The sequence below is a fragment of the Oncorhynchus keta genome, chromosome 2 (assembly GCF_023373465.1).
Source record: "Oncorhynchus keta strain PuntledgeMale-10-30-2019 chromosome 2, Oket_V2, whole genome shotgun sequence".
Taxonomy (NCBI): domain Eukaryota; kingdom Metazoa; phylum Chordata; class Actinopteri; order Salmoniformes; family Salmonidae; genus Oncorhynchus; species Oncorhynchus keta.
This window is the reverse complement of record NC_068422.1, coordinates 68,317,984-68,343,509: the sequence shown is the minus strand read 5'-3', so window position 1 is coordinate 68,343,509 and position 25,526 is coordinate 68,317,984. Positions and strand designations below refer to the sequence as shown.

The window sequence follows — 25,526 nt, the reverse complement described above, 5'->3', positions numbered from 1 at the left end:
AACACAATAGAAAACAGGCTACCTAAATATGGTTTTCAATCAGGGACAACAATTGACAGCTGACTCTGATTGAGAACCATACCAGGCCAAACACAGAAATAGCAAATCATAGAAAAAGTAACAGACAACCCACCCAACTCACGCCCTGACCATTCTAAAACAGACATAACAAAAGAACTAAGGTCAGAACGTGACACTCATGATGTCATCTATTTTGTGAAGTGCACCAGTCCCTCCTGCAGCAAAGCACCCCCACAACATGATGCTGCCACCCCTGTGCTTCATGGTTGGGATGATGTTCTTTGGCTTGCAAGCATCCCCCTTTTCCTTCAACCATAACGACTATTTTTGTTTCACCAGACCAGAGGACATTTCTCCAAAAAGTATGATCTTTGTCCCCATGTGCAGTTGCAAACCGTAGTCTGGCTTTTGTATGGCTGTTTTGGAGCAGTGGCTTCTTCCTTCCAGAGCAGCCTTTCAGGTTGTCAATATAGGACTCGTTTTACTGTCGATATAGATACTTTACCTGTTTCCTCCAGCATCTTCACAAGGTCCTTTGCTGTTGTTCTAGGATTGAGTTGCACTTTTTGCACCAAAGTACGTTCCTCTCTAGGAGACTGAACGAGTCTCCTTCCTAAGCGGTATGACGGCTGTGCGGTCCCATGGTGTTTATATTTGCATACTATTGTTTGTACAGATGAACGTGGTCCCTTCAGGCGTTTGGAAATTGCTCCCAAGGATGAACCAGACTTGTAGAGGTCCACAATTTTTTTCTGAGGTCTTGGCTGATTTCTTTTGATTTTCCCATGATGTCACGCAAAGAGGCACTGAGTTTGAAGGTAGGCCTTGAAATACATCCACAGGTACACATCCAATTGACTGATGATGTCAATTAGCCTATCAGAAGCTTCTAAAGCCATGACATAATTTTCTGGAATTTTCCAAGCTGTTTGAAGGCACAGTCAACTTATTGGGTCATAGTAGATGTCCTAACCGACTTGGCAAAACTATAGTTTGTCCACAAGAAATTTGTGGAGTGGTTGAAAAACGAGTTTTAATGACTCCAACTTAAGTGTTTGTAAACTTCCGACTTCCGTCTTCTTCACAATACAGGTGTAGGATCTTAATTTGAACCAGTTAACTACAGCAGTATAATAATCCTGTGTCAACAGTTAATTTGAATAATTTATTTTTTATTTAACTAAGCAAGTCAGTTAATAACAAATTCTTATTTACAATGACAGCCTAGGAACAGTGGGTTAACTACCTTGTTCAGGGGCAGAACAACAGATTGTTACCTTGTCAGCTCTGGGATTCAATCTGGTAACCCTTCGGTTACTGTTCCAACAGCCTCAACCACTAGGCTACCTGCCGCCCACAAGGCTACCTGCCGATTTATGTGGTTTATAATAATGGACATTTGTTTAGGGGTTGATACATTTTTGATAAGGGAAAATTAAGTCTGACATTTCAAAGTGGAATTTACAAACTTCTGAAGCCTTTTAAACCTCAAATACTCTACAAGTTTAAAATGTCCTGCATTTTAGGAAAATTCTCCTGGGTGATCAAATTAAGATCCTAAACCTGTACACTAGCGTACTACACATCACTCTTTATTTACAAATTACCACTAGCGAGACAATATTCCCCTCCCTGACCACTTGCCCACCCTCCATTAGACATGGTTCGGTAGACCCCATCCAGTTAGCAGCTGACAGACTCTCACCTCCTGGGGGATGTTCCAAGCCATGTAGACATGGCTCTTAAACTCGTCCATCCAGACTTCCGCCACCCTCAGGGCGTTCCGTCTCACGTGAGACGTCAGGTCCTCAGTGTAGGGCTTGTGGGCACGCTCTATATGGGCGATACGGGCACAGGGCAGGACTTCCACACTGCCCCCACACTGCCACACCTGGTGTCACACATAAAAAGACAGAGGGAAAAACTTGGTTAATCATCAGTTGTGCCGGACAGGAAAAGACCCAGAGCAGATCTAGAGCTCTAGAGGGTGCTCCAGGAGATACTCAGATCTGAAGCTTCTTACTCTGAGGCTGACAAGGCTACATAAGCTCCACCTCTCTACTTGATCCAAAAAGCATGTCAGATCCAACCAGGAAGAAAACCTGGAGACACCGCTCCTTGGTCCAGATAATACCTCACAGTACTGAGGGTGCCAGAAGCCTCATCAAAAAGGAGCACCATGTTTTCACTGACATCTGACATGCTGTGTCTGACTTAGTGGGGTAACAGTTTTACTTGCTGATGTGAGATGACATTTGGAGTCCCAGTGCCTTATGCTTAATGGCATGATTAATGGCTGCTAGGAGAGCGAGAGGGAGAGAGATAGAGAAACACACAGCCAAAGCGAGAGAGGGAGAAAAGAGAGTGTGAGAGAATGAGAAAAAGGGAGAAGGAGAATTCAGAGTATGTCAGTAACAACATTCCTACAGTATGGCCATATATCCTGCTCTTTCTTAAATCTAGTGTAATGCTGTGAATCACTGTCGTGATAAAACTGTCTGCTCTTTGTCCCCTGTGGCTCTGTATATCTGTGCTCTGCCTGCTTTTATCTCACTGCTCCGGCCCTGAAGAGCTCATAGCCTCCAGCCAGGAGCCTCTCTCCTCTCGACTCCCTCCACAGCACAGCACTAACTGACATCCAACCGAGCTCCAACGGGCTAACATTCCATCCTGAGAATTCCTGCACACCGACATTCATTCCACATCTCCTCTTGTCAGGTTCAACGTGCAAAAATTCACTACAAAGCTCTGATGTTCTTCCAGAGTTCTTCCAGAGTTTCTGGAGAGGTAATGCTCATTCCACAATGTTATCATTTCCTACATTGCTGCCCACAGCACTGCCTGAACTGGCATGGAGAGTAGATCCGCCTCAGCTGTCTGCAAGGAGTTTTCCTTCCTCTGTCTACCTATAGCACTCAGGGACAGCCACAGAAAGCTCTAAGTCGTCTATCAGGGGATACGAAGCAGGACACATACATACACGCCCACGCACAGACAGACCCAGAAAGAGAAACAAGAGCACACAGAACAACACACAATTACAGACCACAACAGTCAGACTACAGCGTTACAGGAGTGATACAGCTCAATGACGCAAGTCCTGTAATTGATGATGTCTGTGACTGCTGTGCTATGATCTACTTCCAAGGATGAGGCACTCTGTCACATTCTCTCACAGAGGCGTTCAGTCTTGCTTTCCAGAGTCACCTCCTCTCCTCTGTTTGCTGTGCTCATTTCTCCATGGTAAACTAACTAACTGGCAATGTCAACACCCACAGTCCTATTTCCCCATTCAGAGTTTCTACTAAGCAAACTGAAGGGGCAAAACAGGCATCTGTGAAAAAGTAACGTACATGTATGTCAATATTTTCCCCTGACCTGAGTGAACCAAGTGAACTGGTGTTAATACACTACAGACAGAGAACAGACAGAAATCTTCATCAGTCTTTGATTGGAGAGGTGCAGTATAGGTCCTCAAGAACATCAAACTGCTCTCATCATCATTATCCTCCAATCTTCTCAGCCCTTATGGCATGGGGCAGAGTATGGACACGCCAGATGATGACCTCAGTGAACCTTCTTCAGGAAAACCATTTCACAACCCACTCATTCTCTCTCCCACATGTCAAGACTGTATTTCATGCTACAGGAGCTGTGTATACCAAGCATCACAGAGAATGTGTTATGACATAGTTTTCCAGCCATTGGCTTATTACGTCAACATTGTGAATAGGGTGTTGAACGGAGCAGTTCACAACATACAGCATACAATTGGCTTTGGAATCTATGGAATATGTCCTGCCTACAATAACTAATATAGTAAAACAGTCTCAAATCCTATGGCCCTTAACATTAATAAAAAGTCAATTTTCTTTTACCTGACATTTTCAGTAAATTACTTCTGTGTGACACATAGGCTACATTAATAGTCATTCTATGCAGTATGTGTTAATTTCCATGCAGTCTGCAACTACATTTGCATTTCCAGCACGTACTTATCAACCAGAGATACCTGTTGCAGAGCATACTGTAGGTGCATGCTATGTCTCCTGTTTATACACAACATGACTGTATTGTATACTGTTTATATGGATAGGGCTAGGATATAAATGAGTCTAAAGCTAGTTATGTTTTATTATGAAAATGTTCATGCTTTCCATACATATCCATACTCATTCAAAAACCTTTATTTTGACAGGGAGTCCAATTGGGTTATTCATAAACAGTCTTAGAGAGCGTATAACATTTGCATAACTGATCTATAAGCTTCTTCACAGTGTTCAAAGATCCTAATTTCTCCATCCAAAATAAGTCACAATGGCTGCATCTCCAAAATGTGCAGGTGTTATGAAAGAATATGCATACAAAGCCATACATTCTCAATAGGGTTGAATGGCAGGAACCTGGTTACCGGTGAATTATAGTAAATTATTCATATGAACAGCATGGCGTGAAATGGAACTGTTAAATGATATGTGATGTCTAAATCTGTCTTCTCTACGGCCTCAGCATGATGAATCAACGCTCAGGGTGGGGACAGACAGCCCATCTCACATTGCATGTAGACCTATCATTTCTAGGGATGTGCGATATAACGGTGAACATATCAGCAACCAACATTTGAAAGAGTAAGAACATTTCAGGGAGACAACTCAAAGGCCAAATCCATTAGCGGCAAGATAATGGAATTCATTGCTCTTGACAATCAACCATCATCTGTCGTGGTGATGTTGGCTTTCGTGACTGGTCGAGCACCGGTACACTTTACCAAGTGCACTATTGTTCAGATTGTTGCCCTGCCATAGTTACACAGTAATAGTGTCACTGCTATTAGCTTCGCGACATACTATGGAACGCCGTTTGGGTGTTCTTAAATGGAAGACGTTTGGAACCATCAAGACTCTTCCTAGAGCTGGCCACCCAGACAAACTGATTGAAAAAAGAATTTAAGCAATTTTAGGACAAGGCTGTAACCTAACAAAATGTGGAAAAAGTCAAGGGGTCTGAATATTTTCCGAAGATGTCATAACCTACATCTTCAGGTAATAAATTAAATGCAGTATTAGCTTTATATTTTTAATGATGGGTTATGCATAATAAGCTTCTATCTTATAGCGTCTGTCTCTTGTGATATACACACGCACCTGAGCTCCGCTGGCCTCTCTCCTTAAAAAACGCTCCTTAGCTCTTGGAGTCCCATGCAGGAAAATCTAGACTCGAATAGTTTGCTGGATTAGCATTTCTTATACCAATAGACTACTCGAAGAGGGACGGTAGCTCTTGTTTGCTGAATGTTGAATAGAGCAGCCAGAAGAGTGAACGTGATATGGCGGTAGGCTATAAAAGTTATTTATTCAGACCCACAATCATTCAATCTTCGTGAAGAGAAGTGAAAGCCTTCTGTATCTAATTCTAGTCCTATATTATTCATGGGTGTCATTAGAATGACGAAGGTAAGGACAACAAAGCTTATTTAATTTAACTGTTAAATTTTAGGAAGGAATGAAGCAACAATAGAGAGAGAAAGAGGAGGCAGGCTAATAACATTAGGGGAAATATAATGAAAGGTATATATGTGCCAGCCTAGTCATTTGAAAAATCTAATTCTTTAGCTTATACTTGTAACATTGTAGGCCGCATGTGCTGCACCAGAATTGGATGTTCTGTCCATGCTTTATCATGGTTTGATGTGCGTAAAATAGGCTACAATATAATAGGCTACAGTATAATACAATACAGTAATACAGTTCACAATCAAAAGGATTAGCCTACTGGAGCTAGTGTAGTTTATTTACCTACGAGAGTATATAGCTAGCTACATCTATGGGCTTTTATGTTTTTCCGTCTTGAGTAATGTGCAGTAGCTTATATAATATGTATTGAATAACGGCACAATCATTAGGGCTTTTTTGGGGCTTGGGCTCATGACATGTCTAATGTAGGGCCCATAAAATTGATTTAATGGCTCAGGCTTGAATTTTTCGATCAAAGCTATAATCAAATCCAGACATAGGCCTATTTATATACTTTATAATGACACTCCCGGTTTTGGCGGGAAATACTCAGGATAGAACATTTTGTAAAATACCAGGAAAATATTCAAACCTAATTCTCACCCTCTAGCAAAACAAAGTACATTTCTGCTTGTGTTTTATTACCGAATTAGCCTTGAGGGATTATCTTTCAGAAATATAATTTAGATTTGGCCGTCGTCTACAGCTGGGTTTTCATCAGAAAGGACAGAAACATGTTGTGCCCTCTAGCTCCAACAACAGCCAGTCAGCACTACTGTATACTTCCATTCCCTAGCAACACATTCTGCAAGCTAAAGCAGCACACAGGGGACGCTTATGTTAAATCTCTAACACATACAATAAATAAATGAACACCATTCATTGTAAATGCCCTTCACATGACATTTCATGATCCTTGTATATTTTCTTCCAGTGAAAGAATGAAAACATGGTGCAGCTGTCATCCTGATACACCCAGGACAACACCCTACAGATTAAGCCCAAGCCTGGACCAGAGAGGTCCCTTGCGCTGTGCAGCAGGGTTGGCCTTGTGTGTGAGTATCTCTGTGAATGTCCCTTAGCGCTGTTCTGGTGTCAGCCAGAGTGTGTGCAGGTAGGTGGTCTGCAGGCAGGACCAATATGCTGCAACAGGCCGGCCCTGCTGGAGCTCAGTGGGGTTGCTGATCTGGGACCAGTTCCAGGGCCTCTATGGGCTCCAGTACTGCAGCTCCAAGTTCACTGCATCACCTTCTGTCAGACCAACGCCTCCCATCAGTCCACACAGCCAGGACACAGACAAGGACTGCAGGCTACGCCACATTAACCCTCCAACTAGGGACCAGGGGTCACTTCCTATATGACTCAGTCTCCTATATGACTCTGTCCAGATACAGACCCCAGCCATTAAAACATCACATGGCTCAAGCAGCACATCCGGAGGCACAGATTTCCTTTGTCTCTATTTTTAGAGGTAGAGTTAACTGAAATGATTTATCAACTGTTTGTACATAGTGGTATGCAGGACACTGATGTATTATGTAGGTGATAAAATCACCAATGTTTTCACCAGAAAGCAATCAGCAGGGCCATTATCAAGCACGAAATCCTGAAAGCATGTCATTTTTTGAAGGAAAATTACTTATAAAGAGTGACTGTTGATTACATCTCTGTCATTACCGAGGATGAATATTTCCCCACGTTGGCATCACATGGTAAGCCTTCTCTCTCTCTCGCACTGTCTCTGTCTCTGTCTGAGGCTGTACTGTAATCTACAGAGTACAGCTGGAGGAAGACTGTGTTTGTCCCCTGTCTCTGGGTGTTATTGTTGGAGTTGATTGCTGTTTTAGTGGCGGTATATGTACAGTGAGTGTAGCAGGGTTATTATTAGACCTCCCTGGGGAAGTCCTGCCTCCTCTGGCCCATCTGCTCATTGTACTGCTGAGATCACTCTGACTCTGCCTCGGAGACAGAGCTGAGGCAGGGGAATGGCCCGTCACTCACACATACAGGGGATATACTTGACTGGGGGTATTCTCGACAGTTTGAAAATATGACGTAAGATTAACACAGATACATATAACTGCCACAACCCAAAGCACTCTGTGAAGTGTATAAAAGGTTTTGATTTAAAATCGGACATATTTTTCTTTGCTAGGAACTAAGGGGGCCTTTAAAGACTGAAATAGAACAAAAAATATGACTTTGGGGTGGTATAACTCCTCCTAGTCCTCTTACTACACATTGATAATGTGTTCTAATTACAGACTGCACAATGCTTTGAGCCAGAGGACACTTTACATAAAAAGTAGAGGGAGGCCAAACTCTAAAGGTAGGGCTGCCAAAAACTGTGTGGGTCATTATCGCGGTTAATTCTCCAGGATCAGAGCCAATGCCTAAATGAACAATGCCCTGTGCCTGCTGGAAGTGGCGTCATTACTCACCCTGACCCCCAGCTCCACGTTCTCGCCCCCGTACACCTCCATCCCCTCGTCAAGCAGGCCAATCTCCTCAAAGTACAGCCTGTCCACCACGAAGCAGCCAATCAGAGAAGGGCTCCTACACCATCACACATGGAGTAGATACAAAATGTATTTACATGTGTTAGTCGACCTACTGGATACTTTGCTGAACTAAAAAATAATAACTTGGGAGTCATGAACACAATCAATCAATCAATGTCTATTTCAATGTGTTTTCCTATGTGTTATGTCCTGTTTTTGTCCTACATGAGGAAATAAGTGTTTTTGCGCTTTCATGTGTCATCTTCTCGGTATCTTGTATCTTAAATACTGTATTTTTTTATTTGTACAAACTGTTTTACCCCAAATAAAATATATCAATCAATCAAAATAATATTGTGTTCACATGACGTACAGTATATTCTAATACACCTGGAGGCTTAATTGGCATGTATACTGTATGTATGCATTTGCCTTGTAAATCAGAAAACACACTGCATGTTGTAACGGGTGTTATGAAACAACGCAACCATCACATTCTGCCTGCATACAAAAGAGCTGAAATAATCTATATTCATAAGTCTCCATATTTCTACCTACCTAATTGGAGCACTGTTGTTGGCCTGGTGAAACCAGGACTTGGGTGGGTTGAGGTAGCGGCACCACAGCTCCCAGTCGAAGCCCTGAGCAGACAGTGGGTACTCTTCAATCTCAAACGTGTCGTATTTGATGTTATCAAACGACGGAGAGATGATGCGTGTTCTGTCCTCCTGAATTCTCATGAGAACAGGCTCAGCCCTTCAAACACATAGTAGAACGCAATTAAATTTGAGTATGTGAGAAGCTATCTCAATTACCTACCCTACACATGTAAATGAGGACCATGTGCAATATATAAAAGTTCTGCAACTAGCTTTCTGTAGGGTCCATTGTAACTAAGGGTCCAAAAAATAAAGAATATAAAAATGTGTATTTTCCTACTAGCACTGACTTTGCTGATAACTACTTTATTGAGGGAACATGTATTACTACGACTGTGATATGTGGTTGTCTCACCCAGCTATCTTAAGATGAATCCACAAATTATAAGTCGCTCTAGGATAAGAGTGTCTGCTAAATGACTAAAATGTATATGTAAAATATAAGCTACTGGGAAAACAGAAACGTGAGAATAGAGCATAGATGTGTTAATGATTCATTCATACACAAAAACAATGCAAACAGTATACAATAATTGTGCAATCATGCTTGGATTAGCCACATACCGATAGTTACAGGGTGGCAGGTAGCCTAGCGGTAAGAGCTTTGGGCTAGTAAACAAAGGTCGCTAGTTCGAATACCTGAGCCAAGAAAGTGAACAATCTGTTGATGTGCCCTTGAGCAAGGCACTTAACCATAGTTTGCTCCAGGGATGCTGTACTACTATGGCTGGCCCTATAAAACAACACATTTCTCTACACCTATCAAGTGTGTGACAATAAAAACAGATTAGGTTGTAGAAGCTGAGTTGGAAAATGAATCTATTGTATTCTGAACAAACCATGTGCATAGGCGCTCCTGCCAAGTATTCAGACTGAAACAATGAATCAGCCTGTAGCAAGTGCACATCTAGGTAAAAGCATTCCTGAGGGATGCTATTTGTGCTATGTAGGTTTAACACCGAATCAGCACAGATTAAAAACAGAAATACTTGGGATGCTGTTCAAACCCCCCTGACAGATTTGGGTCAGGCTGTTGAGACCACATATCGACGGTATGAGAACTCTGTCAGAGCAATGATAGTTGTGCCCCAGGGAAGTATGGGAAGGGCCTACAGAAGGTCTCACACACTTCCTGCCACATTGTCATCATAGACAACATGCCATGCCAACACACTGGCAACTCTAAGCTATACCTCAGAAGGCAATAGTCTTTGATCAAATGTGGCTTTGAGCATGGCCATAGAGTGCTGTACCTGAGAACCCATATGCTTCACAAATCAGTGTATTGAAGTGTGTTAATGTACTGTGTGTGTGTATGTCATGTGACTCACCAGCCTATATTGAACTCCACGTGGGCGTCGAACAGGGCCACAACCGGAGCGGTGGCCGCCCTCCACCCACTCACCCTGGAGCGGATCAGACCCTCCTGCTTATCATGGCGCACCACCTTGATGAAGCCGGGCCGCTGGCGGTTGGTCGCAGACACAAAGTCCTGTAGTTTCTCCTTCAGCTCGTCTAAAGAAGAAACACACATGATTACGCACACACACATGCACACATGCATATGCACACAATAATGTGTTAAACCTTGAGTTTCCTCATAATCTTTGGTGAGGTAATTAAGAGATGCTACTGATGATACATAGACGACACCACACCCAATAGACTCCATCTTATCCACCTTGGGGTATTTACGGGTAGAGGGAGGCAGCCAAAAGCACTCATGTTCCACTGGTTTGATCACTAGACCAAAGAACTTGCCTCCAGTTGTAGGGCTCCATAGGGCTTGCTGTACAAGAGGGGATATTGCAATCCTGAAGAATCAGGCCGCAATTCTATCAAAAGTGTGAAAGTAAAAGCAGGAATTGGGCACAGTTGGGGTGCTTTTGGCCTCAATACAGTATTTAACTTTTTGACAAACCAACAAGTCACCTCATAATCAGTTCAATATTATGCTTTTGAGTCACACAAACTGTAGGTTTATGGAAACGAATAGGCCTAAATAAAGATGGTGGCATAGTGCCACAGGCTTGTAAAGTGTTGCTATAGGGGTCAACCAAAGACAGTTTTTCTCTTAACCCCTTACACTCATGTGTATTGGCCTATAGGGCTAAATTAAAATGTTTCTTACAGACGAAATATGGAAAGCATACTGTATGCATAACCATGGTAGCAATTAAAAGGGAACAGATTGGAGATTATGGGAAAATTATTAGACTAAACAGTTCAACTGACACAAGACTCAATCCAAACACTACACTGTTGATTTTATTTACATTTGACATTTACTGTACTTTTTGCTGCATTTGTTAATAACGAAATCTGAAAATACTCAGAATACATTCAATAATATAAGAAAATTCACAGGAAATTTGTGGTAGATTCAACATAATTACAAGGGTTTGAGTAAGAGGTCTATTGTCACGACTTCCACCGAAGTTGGCTCCCCTGCCTGTTCCGGCGGTGCTCGGCGGTCGTCGTCACCGGCCTACTAGCCGCCACCGATCCCTTTTTTGTTGTCTGTTTGTTTTGTCTTATTAGTTGCACCTGTCTATTTGTGTGCTTGATTGGCTTCCTTATTTATAGTACGTTTACCCGCCCTTGTTTCGTGCGGGATTACTCATTTGTTACGTGTGTATGTTTTTTTTGGTGTTCGTGCTCTGGACCTGATACCCTGTTGTGGTGGTCCACATTTTCCGCGCCCTGTTTTGTTGGGCATTATTTTCTGTGCGATATTAAAAGTGCATGTCTTCCTGTGGAACTATATGCTCTCTGCGCCTGATTCTTCCCTCACGCACCAAGTTACCCGTGACATCTATCTGGTGTCTCAAAATGGCCACACACCTCTCCAAAGTGTGCACAGTTCGTAAGTTATTGCAATGCACTTTTATGACTCAAAAAAGAATCCTCAATTATAAGGTGCATTTTTTTTGCACTCCTAGCTGTGAGGTTGAGGAACTAGAGCAAGCACACTTGTAGTTGTTTTGCTTGGAACACAGACCTGCATCCCTGCCTTCACACAAATACTACTGTTGTTTACACAATCAAAAAACAGTCCATTATAAATCACAATCTGGGTTAGGTTGGGCATAATATGAAAGCTTGTTCTATTGCCAGCATAATAAATTCTAAAATATGATCTTACAGTGTTAGGTTTTCACAAGGCAATTCAGAGAAGCAGATTGTCATTTGTATGGGCATAGAATGGAATCACAAGTGCATGACTCGATTCTAAACTCAGCGAGAAAAGAAATGTCCCATTTTCAGGGCCCTGTCTTTCAAAGATAATATGTAAAAATCCAAATAACTTCACAGATCTTCATTGTAAAAGGTTTAAACACTGTTTCCCATGCTTGTTCAATGAACCATAAACAATTAATGAACATGCACCTGTGGAACGGTCGTTAAGACACTAACAGCTTACAGACGGTAGGCAATTAAGATCACAGTTATGACAACTTAGGACAATAAAGGAGGCCTATCTATTGACTCTGAAAAGCATCAAAGGAAAGATGCTCAGGGTCCCTGCTCATCTGCGTGAACGTGCCTTAAGCATGCTGAAAGGAGGCATGAGGACTGCAGATGTGGCCAGGGCAATAAATTGCAATGTCCGTATTGTGAGACGCCTAAGACTGTGCTACATGAAGACAGGACGGACAGCTGATCGTCCTCGTAGTGGCAGACCATGTGTAACAACACCTGCACAGGATCGGTACATCTGAACATCACACCTGCGGGACAGGTACAGGATGGCAACTACAGCTGCCCTAGTTACACCAGGAACGCACAATCCCTCCATCAGTGCTTAGACTGTACACATAGGCTGAGAGAGGCTGGGCTGAGGGCTTGTCGGCCTGTTGTAAGGCAGGTCCTCACTGGACATCACCGGCAACAACGTCGCCTATGGCCACAAACCCACCGTCGCTGGACCAGACAGGACTGGCAAAAAGTGCTCTTCTCTGACAAGTCGCAGTTATGTCTCACCAGGGGTGATGGTCGGGTTCTCATTTATCGTTGAAGGAATGAGCGTTACACCGAGGCCTGTACTCTGGAGCGGGATCAATTTGGAGGTGGAGGAACCGTCATGGTCTTGGGCAGTGTGTCACAGCATCTTCGGACTGAGCTTGTTGTCATAGCAGGCAATCTCAACGCTCATCTCACAGCAAGAACCGGCAAATCTGGTGCAGTCCATGAGGAGGAGATGCACCGCAGTACTTAATGCAGCTGGTGGCCACACCAGATCCTGACTGTTACTTTTGATTTTGACCCCCAAATATTTCCACATGTTAATTTTGCTGAAAATAAACGCAGTTGACAGTTAGAGGACGTTTCTTTTTTTTGCTGAGTATATGTGTGGTCTGTGGGAAAAATGTATTCACAATACAACAACATAGGCTCATTCTGTTTAGGACACCCCAGGGTATAATGCCATGGCATCTTGCAACTGATCATAAACCCCTGTATATTACATGAGTTTTATGATATGGAAATGTGAAGTGCACGTGGCTTGCTTGTATGACATCAAAGCAGTATTTATTATAATCCTCAACATCTCATCTTTCAAAGTCCTCGTCATATACACACACCATTTCCATCACTCAAACAACGAAGAAGTTGCAAGTTGCTCAATTAGCGGGAGTGGTGGAGGCAACTCTGACCCTTTTCACACTACGACAGATTCTCTAGAGGTTTTGGGAGAACACCCTTGGCTATACTGTTTAATAATGTGAATTTGCTAACTCTCTACCACAACCTTCAGAAGTAGTGCACAACGCTACTTCAGTAGCTACGAGTTTCCCCCTTAGAAACAAGGCAGTATGAACAGAATTGATTTGTTCAGCCCAACACTCCTAGAGCAATAATTTTGAAACAGCTGAAATGTATAGACATTTTCCAAAATTTTGAGACACATTTTATTGAGTTTTTACCTGCACGGAGCTACTTAAAATTATGGAGGCCCATCCCCACCACCAAAATAAATGTAGAATGTCGATAGTAGATCATACAAAAATGATTTTTTCACCCTCCTTTAATTTTTAACATTGTGTGGTGATTTCAGAGGTAGCATCACAGGTCCCAGAGTAAGTTAGTAGCCTTGGCATGTGCGAGCTGGAACAGCACATAGCCGCAGGAGCGTTGAAGTCAGAATTTTACATACTATAACCCCACGGCTTCAACCGGGGGCAAATAACCGGATGTTCATTCCTGATGCGGTCCACTCCTCGATCCTGCCACCTGGGCTCCCGGCGGACCATGGCCTTTGTGTGACAATATTTTTGGTGGCCTTCCATGGTTCCTGACCTCTTTGCGTTCACCACTGCATGCACGATCTGTGCACAGAACAAGGCTCCGGCTGGTCTCCATCAACCTCTGCCTGTCCCTCACTGTCCCTAGTCTCACATATCCCTGGAAATTGTCACGGGTCTCCCCCGTCTGATGGCAACACCGCCATCCTGAACGTAGGGGATCAGTTTTCCAAAGCCACCCACTTCATTCCTCTCCAAGCTACCCTCTGCCAAAGAGACGGCCCAGCTCATGGTGCAGCACGTCTTCTGGATCCATGGACTGCCTGTGGAAATGCCTCTGACCGGGGTCCTCAGTTCTCATCCTGGATGGCGTCAGCACACTCACTGGGTCGTCGGCCAACCTGTCCTACAGGGTTCCGAACCCCAGGCCAAAGGCCAGTCGGAGCGAGTTAACCAAGACCTGGAGACGACTCTACGCAGCCTGGTCTCCGCCAACCCGACCACTTGGTGTCAGCAAGTTGTGTGGGTTGAATATGCCCGCAACACCCTTCCTTGCTCTGCCCCAGGTTCTATTTCCCTTTGAGTGTTCCCTGGGATATCAGCCCCCGCTCTTCTCTGAGCAGGAGGAGTAGGTCGGCATACCTTCGGCACAAATGTTTGTCCGCCTGGAAGGCTCTCTTACCTGGAAGAGAGCCTGGTCAGCCCTTCTCAAGTACACATCCAGGTATTGGGGGGGGGGTCACACCCTGATCTTTGCATGTCTTTGTGCAATCTTCCCCATTATCCCCAATGTATTTATATCTGTGTTCTCTGTCTGTTTCCGGTTCGGTTTGTTATGTGAAACCTACCTGTGTTTTTCCCCTTGCTGTTCTGTTCTAGTTCCTGTTTTCTCTGTTTTTCCCGGGTTTTGACCATTCTGCTGAGTCTGCCTGCCATTCTTTACCTTGCCACACCACACTGGATTATTGACCCCTGGCTGTTCTGACCCTGAGACTGCCTGCCGTTCTGGACCTGTTGCACCCTATCTGGATTACTGACCTCTGCCTGCCCTTGACCTGTCGTTTTGACTGCTCCTGTTCAAGTAATACACTTTTGTTACTTCTACACCGTCTGCATCTGGTTCTTATCTGAAACATGATACCCTAGAGCCATTTTACCACATGTAGACCAAATTATTTGCATGATATTGATAAAAATTAAGCCTGACTTGTAATGTTGTAAGGTAGGCCTACCTACTTTTACATTTGTATGAGAGGGGGTAGTAGGCCTAAGCTTTCATTTTTGACAGGCAAAAGTTACTTGATAAAGACATGCTGTTAAAAACTGTGCTTATGTCTTGAAGTTAAAATGTATTGTGTAGGGAAAGGGGATACCTAGTCAGTTGCACAACTGAATGCATGAATCGGAGAGGTGCGGGGGGCTGCCTTAAATCGACGTCCAAATCGGCGCCCCGGGAACAGTTTTAATTGGGTATTAACTGCATTGCTTAAGGGCAGAACTGCTGATTTTTCCACCTTGCCGGCTCGAGGAGTTGAACCAGCAGCCTTTCGGTTCCTGGCCCAACTTATTGTCTGCTACTGGCCAACTTATTTTCTGCACATGCTTGTGAATTGTTGCCTTATATTCAAGAGTGTAATGTGGTTTGGTTCCTTTTTCAAATGTGTTATCTGGTTAAGATAAAAAAGTAACTTCCATAGTTAAAGCATACTAGTTGTGGCTAGAGCCTACTGAGATAGTTCATAGGAATATTTACAGTAAATGTCCGTTGCCGAGCGCCGAATCTTCTTGCGGCACATGACGTTCTGTTGCTAATGTGAATTGAAAAGTGAATAAACATTATGTAAACTGAAACATCACGCTGCCTCATTTTTTATTGTCGTGCACGGTGCTCAAGTTCAGAACGGCAGTCATTCAATAATGAGCTGTAAAGAACCTGAGCTCTGGCGTCATGTATAGCATGTAACTGCACAGCCACTGCGTTCAAATTTAGGTGCTTATTAGTGTCCAAATCTTCCATTTTCAACTCGTATCGGGGTACGAGTGTAAAGGGATACTAATCAACATAATGTCAGGCCAAGTATCAGACTGAAGGAAACATGAGGTCAACCACCTGATATCAACTGATGTCAGCGGACAGATAGTGGTTTCACCTGTGTGCTAACTGGAACTCTGTGGTACCACTGACTTAAAAACCAGGAAATCTTTACATTCACACTAATCACACATTGGGGAATAGCAGCCTATGAAACGCCAGCCAATCAAAAAGGTTTCAGTCAATTACAAAGAATATTAAATACACTCTTATGAGCTGTGTTGTGTAAACCTCCAGAGAAATGCCTACAGTGTGAAGAAGATAGTTAGACTCTTCCAAAGTGCTATTGTTCAAGTCTCAGCGTTCTGCAGCATCATTATAAAGCAGAGAGATGTGGTAAATTAATTCGCACACCTCCACCAGGCACCTGTTTGTTTGCATCTGACGTGCTATCAGTCATCTCTCGCAATATTCACCAGATGGTACGTCTACAGGCCAGGAACAGAGGGAGCCCTAAACACTACAGCTACTGTGCTCTGCATGGCTGGCAGCCATAATCCAATAATCACACATTTCACCATGTGTAACACCACACCAAACAGTCCACCTGGGAGTAATGACTTACTGTAAACACTAATGGATCCACAGAGAATGGGACAGAAGGCCTCCCTGCCTACATTTTTTGGGGTGGTTCCCTTTCAGTCAGTACACTCATTACAACACACAGCTATGCGGATTGCGCTCCACCGAGATTCACTGAAGAACCTTTGAGAAAGCATTTGTAGCTACCCAGCAAACTGGGAACCTTCTTAGAACACTAGCTAAGGTTCCCATTAAGTTCTAGTTCGTGTTTTATCTAACATTAGAATGATAACATCCCAAAAGCATTCACTCAAAGAATGTTTTAGATAACAAAATGTTGTTTTTCTTCAGAAAATGTTTGAAATGAAATATCCTTGGAATGTTCGAACATTCACTAAAAACGTCTGTAACGTCTGTAACAACCACCACAGAACCACCACAGAACATTCCCCAAACAGTCTCATTAGGTTCCCGGTTTTATAATAACATAGAAATTTGTTCAGGGAACGTTCTTGCAACATCAGGCGATTGTTTTATACAAACATTGTATACTCATCAGCACAACTGAGCAGTGTTTGTGTTATGAGAATTTTTGCCGCACCCTAACAAATGTTCTGGGAACATTCACAGAACCAATTTTGGTATTCTGGGTAGACACTGCACTGTAGACACTGCACAGCTACCAGCTCTCTAGATTTTATAAGACACTTTGATGGTCATACTGTTCAGAGGGAAAGCATCGAGTGTCATTAGCGTGGTGTCACACAATGTCAACAAAACAACAGAGATGATTGTGGGCTTCAGGAAACAGCAGAGGGAGCACCCCCCTATCCACATCAACGGGACAGTAGTGGAGAGGGTAGTAAGTTTTAAGTTCCTCGGCATACACATCACGGACAAACAAACAAACTGAATTGGTCCACCCACAAAGACAGCGTTGTGAAGAAGGTGCAGCAGCGCCTCTTCAACCTCAGGAGGCTGAAGAAATTTGGCTCGTCACCAAAAGCACTCACAAACTACAGATGCACAATCGAGAGCATCCTGTTGGGCTGTATCACCGCCTGGTACGGCAACTGCTCCGCCCACAACCGTAAGGCTCTCCAGAGGATAGTGAGTTCTGCACAACGCATTACCGGGGGTAAACTACCTGCCCTCCAGGACACCTACACCACCCGATGTCACAGGTAGGCCATAAAGATCATCAAGGACAACAACCACCCAACCGCCTATGCCGTTCTGTACCATCACTCATTCATATATCTTTATGTACATATTCTTTATCCCTTTACACTTGTGTGTATAAGGTAGTAGTTGTGGAATTGTTGGGTTAGATTACTCGTTGGTTATTACTGCAGTGTCGGAACTAGAAGCACAAGCATTTCACTACACTCGCATTAACATCTGCTAACCATGTGTATGTGACAAAATTGGATTTGATTTGATTTATACTCAAAGAGGCATTGATTTCATTTACAACCCAAGCGGAGGTAAGTAGAGAATGGAGAGTGTTAGCTTTACTTTTGCTTCCTCATTGTTTTCCATAATGCAGCCATAGTTCCCCTCAAGCAGCAGTCTCCATTCTAATCTTCTCCCATAGTGAACAGCAGCATACTAAACATTGTCTGAGGGAGTTGAGCTCCAGGTACCATAGAATCTCACTGAATAAAAAAGCACATGAGATCTCTACTAGACGTAAGAGACTTGTGATTTCAAGGACAGCATACATTCCCCAGCAAATATAAGAATAATACATGGAGCAGAATCTGGAAAAAAAAGTATATGAACCCTACATGATTAAATTAGATTATTTTATAATACAATGGTTACATTTGTTTCTAATAACCACTCCAGCACCATGCAGTCCCAGTTCAGGTCAAGTAGATTGTGTTCTGAGAGAACCTTGTTTGCTGCCTTGAAGCGCAACACCTTGCCCTTGAAATAGTTGTTCTTTTTTGGCTGAGCACCCCAGCGTTTTGTTTATCCTTGAGCAAAATGTGTCCCTCATCAATCATTGGGTAAAGTTCAATAGCCCAACTGGACGTGCTGTGAAAGGTGCTGCTGTTCCTTTTCAGAAAAGGAGCGTTGGTTACAAGCTGCTAGATGTTTCACAAATTGTGTTAATGCTTTCAGAGTGGCACATATCAGTTCAGTGATGGAATGGGGAGTAGCTAAATGCTAAATGATCATTCCCTTTAGGCCCTTTGGGCACGTGCTGATGATGTTTCATCAGCCGCATTAAGTCATTTGTTTTATACAATTAATAATTAAGAGATTCAGATGTGTGTGAATTGAGAAGAATAATGATGAAGTGTAATGGTTTCTAATGAATCATAATAAAGCACATGGAGTTACAGTTCATTACCCTGGGAACGGCTGATGACCAAGAACATCAATCTTTTATGACTGATATCCTAACTGAAGCTTCCTAAGAAATTCTCATGTTTGAATGTAATAGGCACAGTCCTACAGTTAGAGCTGTGGAGTCATCAGCGATTTGTGAAGTCATCAAGTGCAAAGTGTTTTTCATATAGATTCAAAGTTCTTTTTATAAAGATGATTCTGTTTTGTACATTTGTGGAAAAAGCTAATGAAGACAACTGCAGAATCAAGGACATAATAGGTTGCTATAAAAACAAAATGCACAGTACAGATGTAGGATCTTAATTTGATCACCCTGTTGCAGGACAAGTTTCCTTTAAAACATGTAGTGTATTTGAGGTTTAAAAAGTATTTTGGATTTTTAAATTTCAGACATGATTTTTCCCTCACGAAAAATGTATTAACCCCTACAAAAATGTCCATTAATTATAATACACATAATAATACACATTTCCTGTTGCTGCAGGATTATTTTCTTATCTTGTCATGTCCCGTGTATATATATATTTAAATGTTTTCTTCGCATATCTTTTTATATATAGATTTTTTTTCTTCTAAAAACTCAACTTCAAAACACTCTCCTGCAACCCACCTCACCAATTTAAACAAATACAATTATTCACCTCAAATCTGAAATCCAAAACAGAAGCTAGCCAGAAGCTAGCCAGGAATCAATCACCTATCCGGACCCGTTTTACTGCCGATACGGAGCCCCACCGGACCTTCACAACTGGACTACTGACGTTATCTGCCAGAGGGAGTTATCCAACTGGCCCATCTGTCGCGATGTAACCTGAACACCCATCTGCGGCCCGCTAATCGTTAGCTGTCTTATCGGCTGCTATCTGAATAGGTCTATCAATTTTCTTGGGTCACTATAACTATATGTTTTTTTGCCAATTGGATTTGTCCCCTCTACCACACAGAACCCCACAAATCTACCGACGGAAACGCACGAGGTGGCTAAAAACAGACCTCCATCCTCTGCCAGCTTGCTACCCATGGCCCAGCTAGCTGTCTGAATCGCAGTGACCCCAACCAACCTCACTACTCACTGGACCCTTATGATCACTTGGCTAAGCATGCCTCTCCTTAAGGTCAATATGCCTTGTCCATTGCTGTTCTGGTTAGTGTTTATTGGCTTATTTCACTGTAGAGCCTCTAGCCCTGCTCATTATACCTTATCCAACCTTTCAGCTCCACCACCCACACATGCGATGACATCACCTGGTTTCAAATATGTTTCTAGAGACAATATCCCTCTCATCATCACTCAATGCCTAGGTTTACCTCCACTGTATTCACATCCTACCATACCTTTGTCTGTACATTATACCTTGAAGCTATATTATCGGCCCCAGAAACCTGCTCATTTTACTCTCTGTTCCAGACGTCCTAGACGACCAATTCTCATAGCTTTTAGCCGTACCCTTATCCTACTCCTCCTCTGTTCCTCTGGTGATGTAGAGGTGAATCCAGGCCTTGCAGTACCTAGCTCCACTCCTATTCCCCAGGCGCTCTCTTTTGATGGCTTCTGTAAACATAATAGCCTTGGTTTCATGCATGTTAACATTGGAAGCCTCCTCCCTAAGTTTGTTTTATTCACTGCTTTAGCACACTCTGCCAACCCGGATGTCCTAGCCCTGTCTGAATCCTGGCTTAGGAAAAAAAACAACTCTAAAATCTCCATCCCTAACTACAAAGTTTTCAGACAAGATAGAACGACGAAAGGGGGCGGTGTTGCAATCTACTGCAGAGATAGCCTGCAGAGTTCTGTCCTACTATCCAGGTCTGTACCCAAACAATTTGAACTAACCCTACTTTTAAAATTCCACCTCTCTAAAAACAAGTCTCTCACCGTTGCCGCCTGCTATAGAACACACTCTGCCCCCAGCTGTGCTCTGGACACCATATGTGAACTGATTGCCCCCATCTATCTTAAGAGCTCGTGCTGCTAGGTGACCTAAACTGGGCCTTGCTTAACACCCCAGCCATCCTACAATCTAAGCTTGATGCCCTCAATCTCACACAAATGATCAATGAACCTACCAGGTACCACCTCAAAGCCGTAAACACGGGGCACCCTCATAGATATCACCCTAACCAACTTGCCCTCTAAATATACCTCTGCTGTTTTCAACCAAGATCTCAGCGATCACTGCCTTATTGCCTGCATCCGTAATGGGTCAGCGGTCGAACGACCTCCACTCATCACTGTCAAACGCTCCCTGAAACACTTCAGCGAGCAGGCCTTTCTAATCGACCTGGCCTGGGTATCCTAGAAGGATATTGACCTCATCCCGTCAGTAGAGGATGCCTGGTTATTTTTTTTAAATGCCTTCCTCGCCATCTTAAATACGCATGCCCCATTCAAGAAATTTAGAACCAGGAACAGATATTGGTTCTCTCCAGACCTGACTGCCCTTAACCAACACAAAAACATCCTATGGCGTTCTGCATTAGCATCGAACAGCCCCTGTGATATGAAACTTTTCAGGGAAGTTAGAAACCAATATACATGGGCAGTTAGAAAATCCAAGGCTAGCTTTTTCAAGCAGAAATTTGCTTCCTGCAACACAAACTAAAAAATGTTTCTGGGACACTGTAAAGTCCATGGTGAACAAGAACACCTCCTCCCAGCTGCCCACTTCACTGAGGATATGAAACTCTGTCACCACCAATAAATCCACTATAATTGAGAATTTCAATAAGCATTTTTCTACAGCTGGCCATGCTTTCCACCTGGCTACCCCTATCCCGGTCAACAGCACTGCACCCCCCACAGCAACTCGCCCAAGCCTTCCCCATTTCTCCTTCTCCCAAATCCAGTCAGCTGATGTTCTGAAAGAGCTGCAAAATCTGGATCCCTACAAATCAGCCAGGCTTGACAATCTGGATCCTTTTTTTCTAAAACTATCTGCAGAAATTGTTGCAACCTCTATTACTAGCCTGCTCAACCTCTCTTTCGTGTCGTGTGAGATCCCCAAAGATTGGAAAGCAGCTGCGGTCATCCCCCTCTTCAAAGGGGGGGACACTCTTGACCCAAACTGCTACAGACCTATATCTATCCTACCCTGCCGTTCTAAAGTCTTCGAAAGCCAAGTCAACAAACAGATTAACGACCATTTCGAATCCCTCCGCAACTTCTCCGCTATGCAATCTGGCTTCAGAGCTGGTCATGGGTGCACCTCAGCCACGCTCAAGGTCCTAAACTATATCTTAACCGCCATCGATTAGAAACAATACTGTGCAGCCGTATTCATTGACCTGGGGCAAGGCTTTCGAATCTGTCAATCACCACATCCTCATCGGCAGTTTCTCAAATGATTGCCTTGCCTGGTTCACCAACTACTTCTCTGATAGAGTTCAGTGTGTCAAATCGGAGGGCCTGTTGTCCGGGCCTCTGGCAGTCTCTATGGGGGTGCCACAGGGTTCAATTCTTGGGCCGACTCTTCTCTGTATACATCAATGATGTCGCTATAGCTGTTGGTGAGTCTCTGATCCACCTCTACGCAGATGACACCATTCTGTATACTTCTGGCCCTTCTTTGGACACTCTGTTAAAAACCCTCCAGACGAGCTTCAATGCCATACAACTCTCCTCCCGTGGACTCCAACTGCTCTTAAATACCAGTAAAACTAAATGCATGCTCTTCACCCGACCGCTGCCTGCACCTGCCCGCCCGTCCAGCATCACTACTCTGGACCGTTCTGACTTAGAATATGTGGACAACTACAAATACCTAGGTGTCTGGTTAGACTGCAAACTCTCCTTCCAGACTCACATCAAACATATCCAATCCGAAGTTAAATCTAGAATTGGCTTCCTATTTCGCAACAAAGCATCCTTCACTCATGCTGCCAAACATACCCTCGTAAAACTGACCATCCTACCGATCCTCGACTTCGGTGATGTCATTTACAAAATAGCCTCCAATACCCTACTCAATAAATTGGATGCCGTCTATCACAGGGCCATCCGTTTTGTCACCAAAGCCCCATATACCACCCACCACTGTGACCTGTACGCTCTCGTTGGCTGACCCTCGCTTCATACTGGTCGCCAAACCCACTGGCTCCAGGTCATCAACAAGACCCTGCTAGGTAAAGTCCCCCCTTATCTCAGCTCGCTGGTCACCATAGCAACACCCACATGTAGCACACGCTCCAGCAGGTATATCTCTCAGGTCACCCCAAAACCAATTCCTGCTTTGGCCGCCTCTCCTTCCAGTTCTCTGCTGGCAATAACTGGAACGAACTACAAAAATCTCTGAAACTGGAAACACTTATTTAACACTTACTACTTTCACTAGCTTTAAGCACCAGCTGTCAGAGCAGCTCACAGATTACTGCACCTGTACATAGCCCATCTATAATTTAGCCCAAACAACTCCCTCTTCCCCTACTGTATTTATTTATTTTGCTCCTTTGCACCCCATTATTTCTATTTCTACTTTGCGCATTCTTCCACTGCAAATCTACCATTCCAGTGTTTTACTTGCTATATTGTATTTACTTTGCCAACATGGCCTTTTTTTTCCTTTACCTCCCTTATCTCACCTCATTTGCTCACATTGTATATAGACTTATTTTTCTACTGTATTATTGACTGTATGTTTGTTTTACTCCATGTGTAACTCTGTGTTGTTGTATGTGTCGAACTGCTTTGCTTTATCTTGGCCAGGTCGCAATTGTAAATGAGAACTTGTCCTCAACTTGCCTACCTGGTTCAATAAAGGTGAAATAAAAAAATGTAACATTTAAATCCTGCTGTAGGAAACTCATATTAAGATCTTACATCTGTATAAGAAGCATAATGAATAGGTGATGATATACAGTGAGCTCCAAAAGTATTGGGACTGACTATTTTGTTGTTGCTTTGGCTCTGTACTCCAGCACTTTGCATTTGAAATGATACAATGACCATGAGGTTAAAGTGCAGACTGTCTGCTTGTTTATTATGCTGATGAAAATACCCTCCGATTAAAGCTGACAGTCTGCACTTTAGCCTCATAGTCATTGTATTATTTCAAATCCAAAGTGCTGGAGTACAGAGCCAAAACAACAACAAATTTGTCACTGTCCCAATACTTTTGGAGCTCACTGTTAAGCCGTTTCCTACATTCCAAATGTGTCTTTCTAAATCGAGCACAGTTGAGGAGTTTATAATCCAGGGGGGATGGGCCCAATCCTTGTTGTTGAGTCAAAGTTTCTGTATGTTCTGTAGCTAAAAGCTGGGAGTTGGAGAGACACAGAGGCTGCCATCCATCACTCAAAATGAGCTCGGGTTGGCAACTCTGTCAGGGCTGTGAATGTAATACATGAACAAATCCTCATCACTCCACCCAGACCAAGAGACAGCGAGGGAAATAGAAAATAAAGTGTGTGAGAGAGAGAGAGTGCGAGAGAGAGAGAAAAGGCAAACTCTTTTCTCTGTATATATCAATGATGTTGCTCTTGCTGCGGGCGATTCCCTGATCCACCTCTACGCAGACGACACCATTCTATATACTTTCGGCACGTCATTGGACACTGTGCTATCTAACCTCCAAACGAGTTTCAATGCCATACAACATTCCTTCCGTGGCCTCCAACTGCTCTTAAACGCTAGTAAAACCAAATGCATGCTTTTCAACCGATCGTTGCCTGCACCCGCATGCCCGACTAGCATCACCACCCTGGATGGTTCCGACCTTGAATATGTGGACATCTATAAGTACCTAAGTGTCTGGCTAGACTGTAAACTCTCCTTCCAGACTCATATCAAACATCTCCAATCGAAAATCAAATCAAGAGTCGGCTTTCTATTCCGCAACAAAGCCTCCTTCACTCACGACGCCAAGCTTACCCTAGTAAAACTGACTATCCTACCGATCCTCGACTTCGGCGATGTCATCTACAAAATTGCTTCCAACACTCTACTCAGCAAACTGGATGCAGTTTATCACAGTGCCATCCGTTTTGCCACTAAAGCACCTTATACCACCCACCACTGCGACTTGTATGCTCTAGTCGGCTGGCCCTCGCTACATATTCGTCGCCAGACCCACTGGCTCCAGGTCATCTACAAGTCCATGCTAGGTAAAGCTCCGCCTTATCTCAGTTCACTGGTCACGATGGCAACACCCATCCGTACCACGCGCTCCAGCAGGTGTATCTCACTGATCATCCCTAAAGCCAACACCTCATTTGGCCGCCTTTCGTTCCAGTACTCTGCTGCCTGTGACTGGAACGAATTGCAAAAATCGCTGAAGTTGGAGACTTTTATCTCCCTCACCAACTTCAAACATCAGCTATCTGAGCAGCTAACCGATCGCTGCAGCTGTACATAGTCTATTGGTAAATAGCCCACCCATTTTCACCTACCTCATCCCCATACTGTTTTTATTTATTTACTTTTCTGCTCTTTTGCACACCAATATCTCTACCTGTACATGACCATCTGATCATTTATCACTCAAGTGTTAATCTGCAAAATTGTAATTATTCGCCTACCTCCTCATGCCTTTTGCACACATTGTATATAGACTCCCCTTTTTTTCTACTGTGTTATTGACTTGTTAATTGTTTACTCCATGTGTAACTCTGTGTTG

General features: G+C 43.4%; 1 protein-coding gene across 1 annotated transcript in view; it reads right to left on the bottom strand.

Moving 5' to 3' along the window:
* LOC118359139 (polypeptide N-acetylgalactosaminyltransferase 18-like) overlaps positions 1–25,526 on the bottom strand; it is an 85,850-nt gene that overhangs the window by 18,936 nt on the left and 41,388 nt on the right. The window contains exons 4-7 of the mRNA XM_052481287.1: positions 10,026–10,209; positions 8,594–8,791; positions 7,976–8,090; positions 1,727–1,912 (exon numbers count right to left, since the gene is read on the bottom strand). Of these exons, the coding sequence (XP_052337247.1) occupies positions 1,727–1,912; positions 7,976–8,090; positions 8,594–8,791; positions 10,026–10,209 (683 nt within the window). The remainder of the gene's footprint in view (positions 1–1,726; positions 1,913–7,975; positions 8,091–8,593; positions 8,792–10,025; positions 10,210–25,526) is intronic.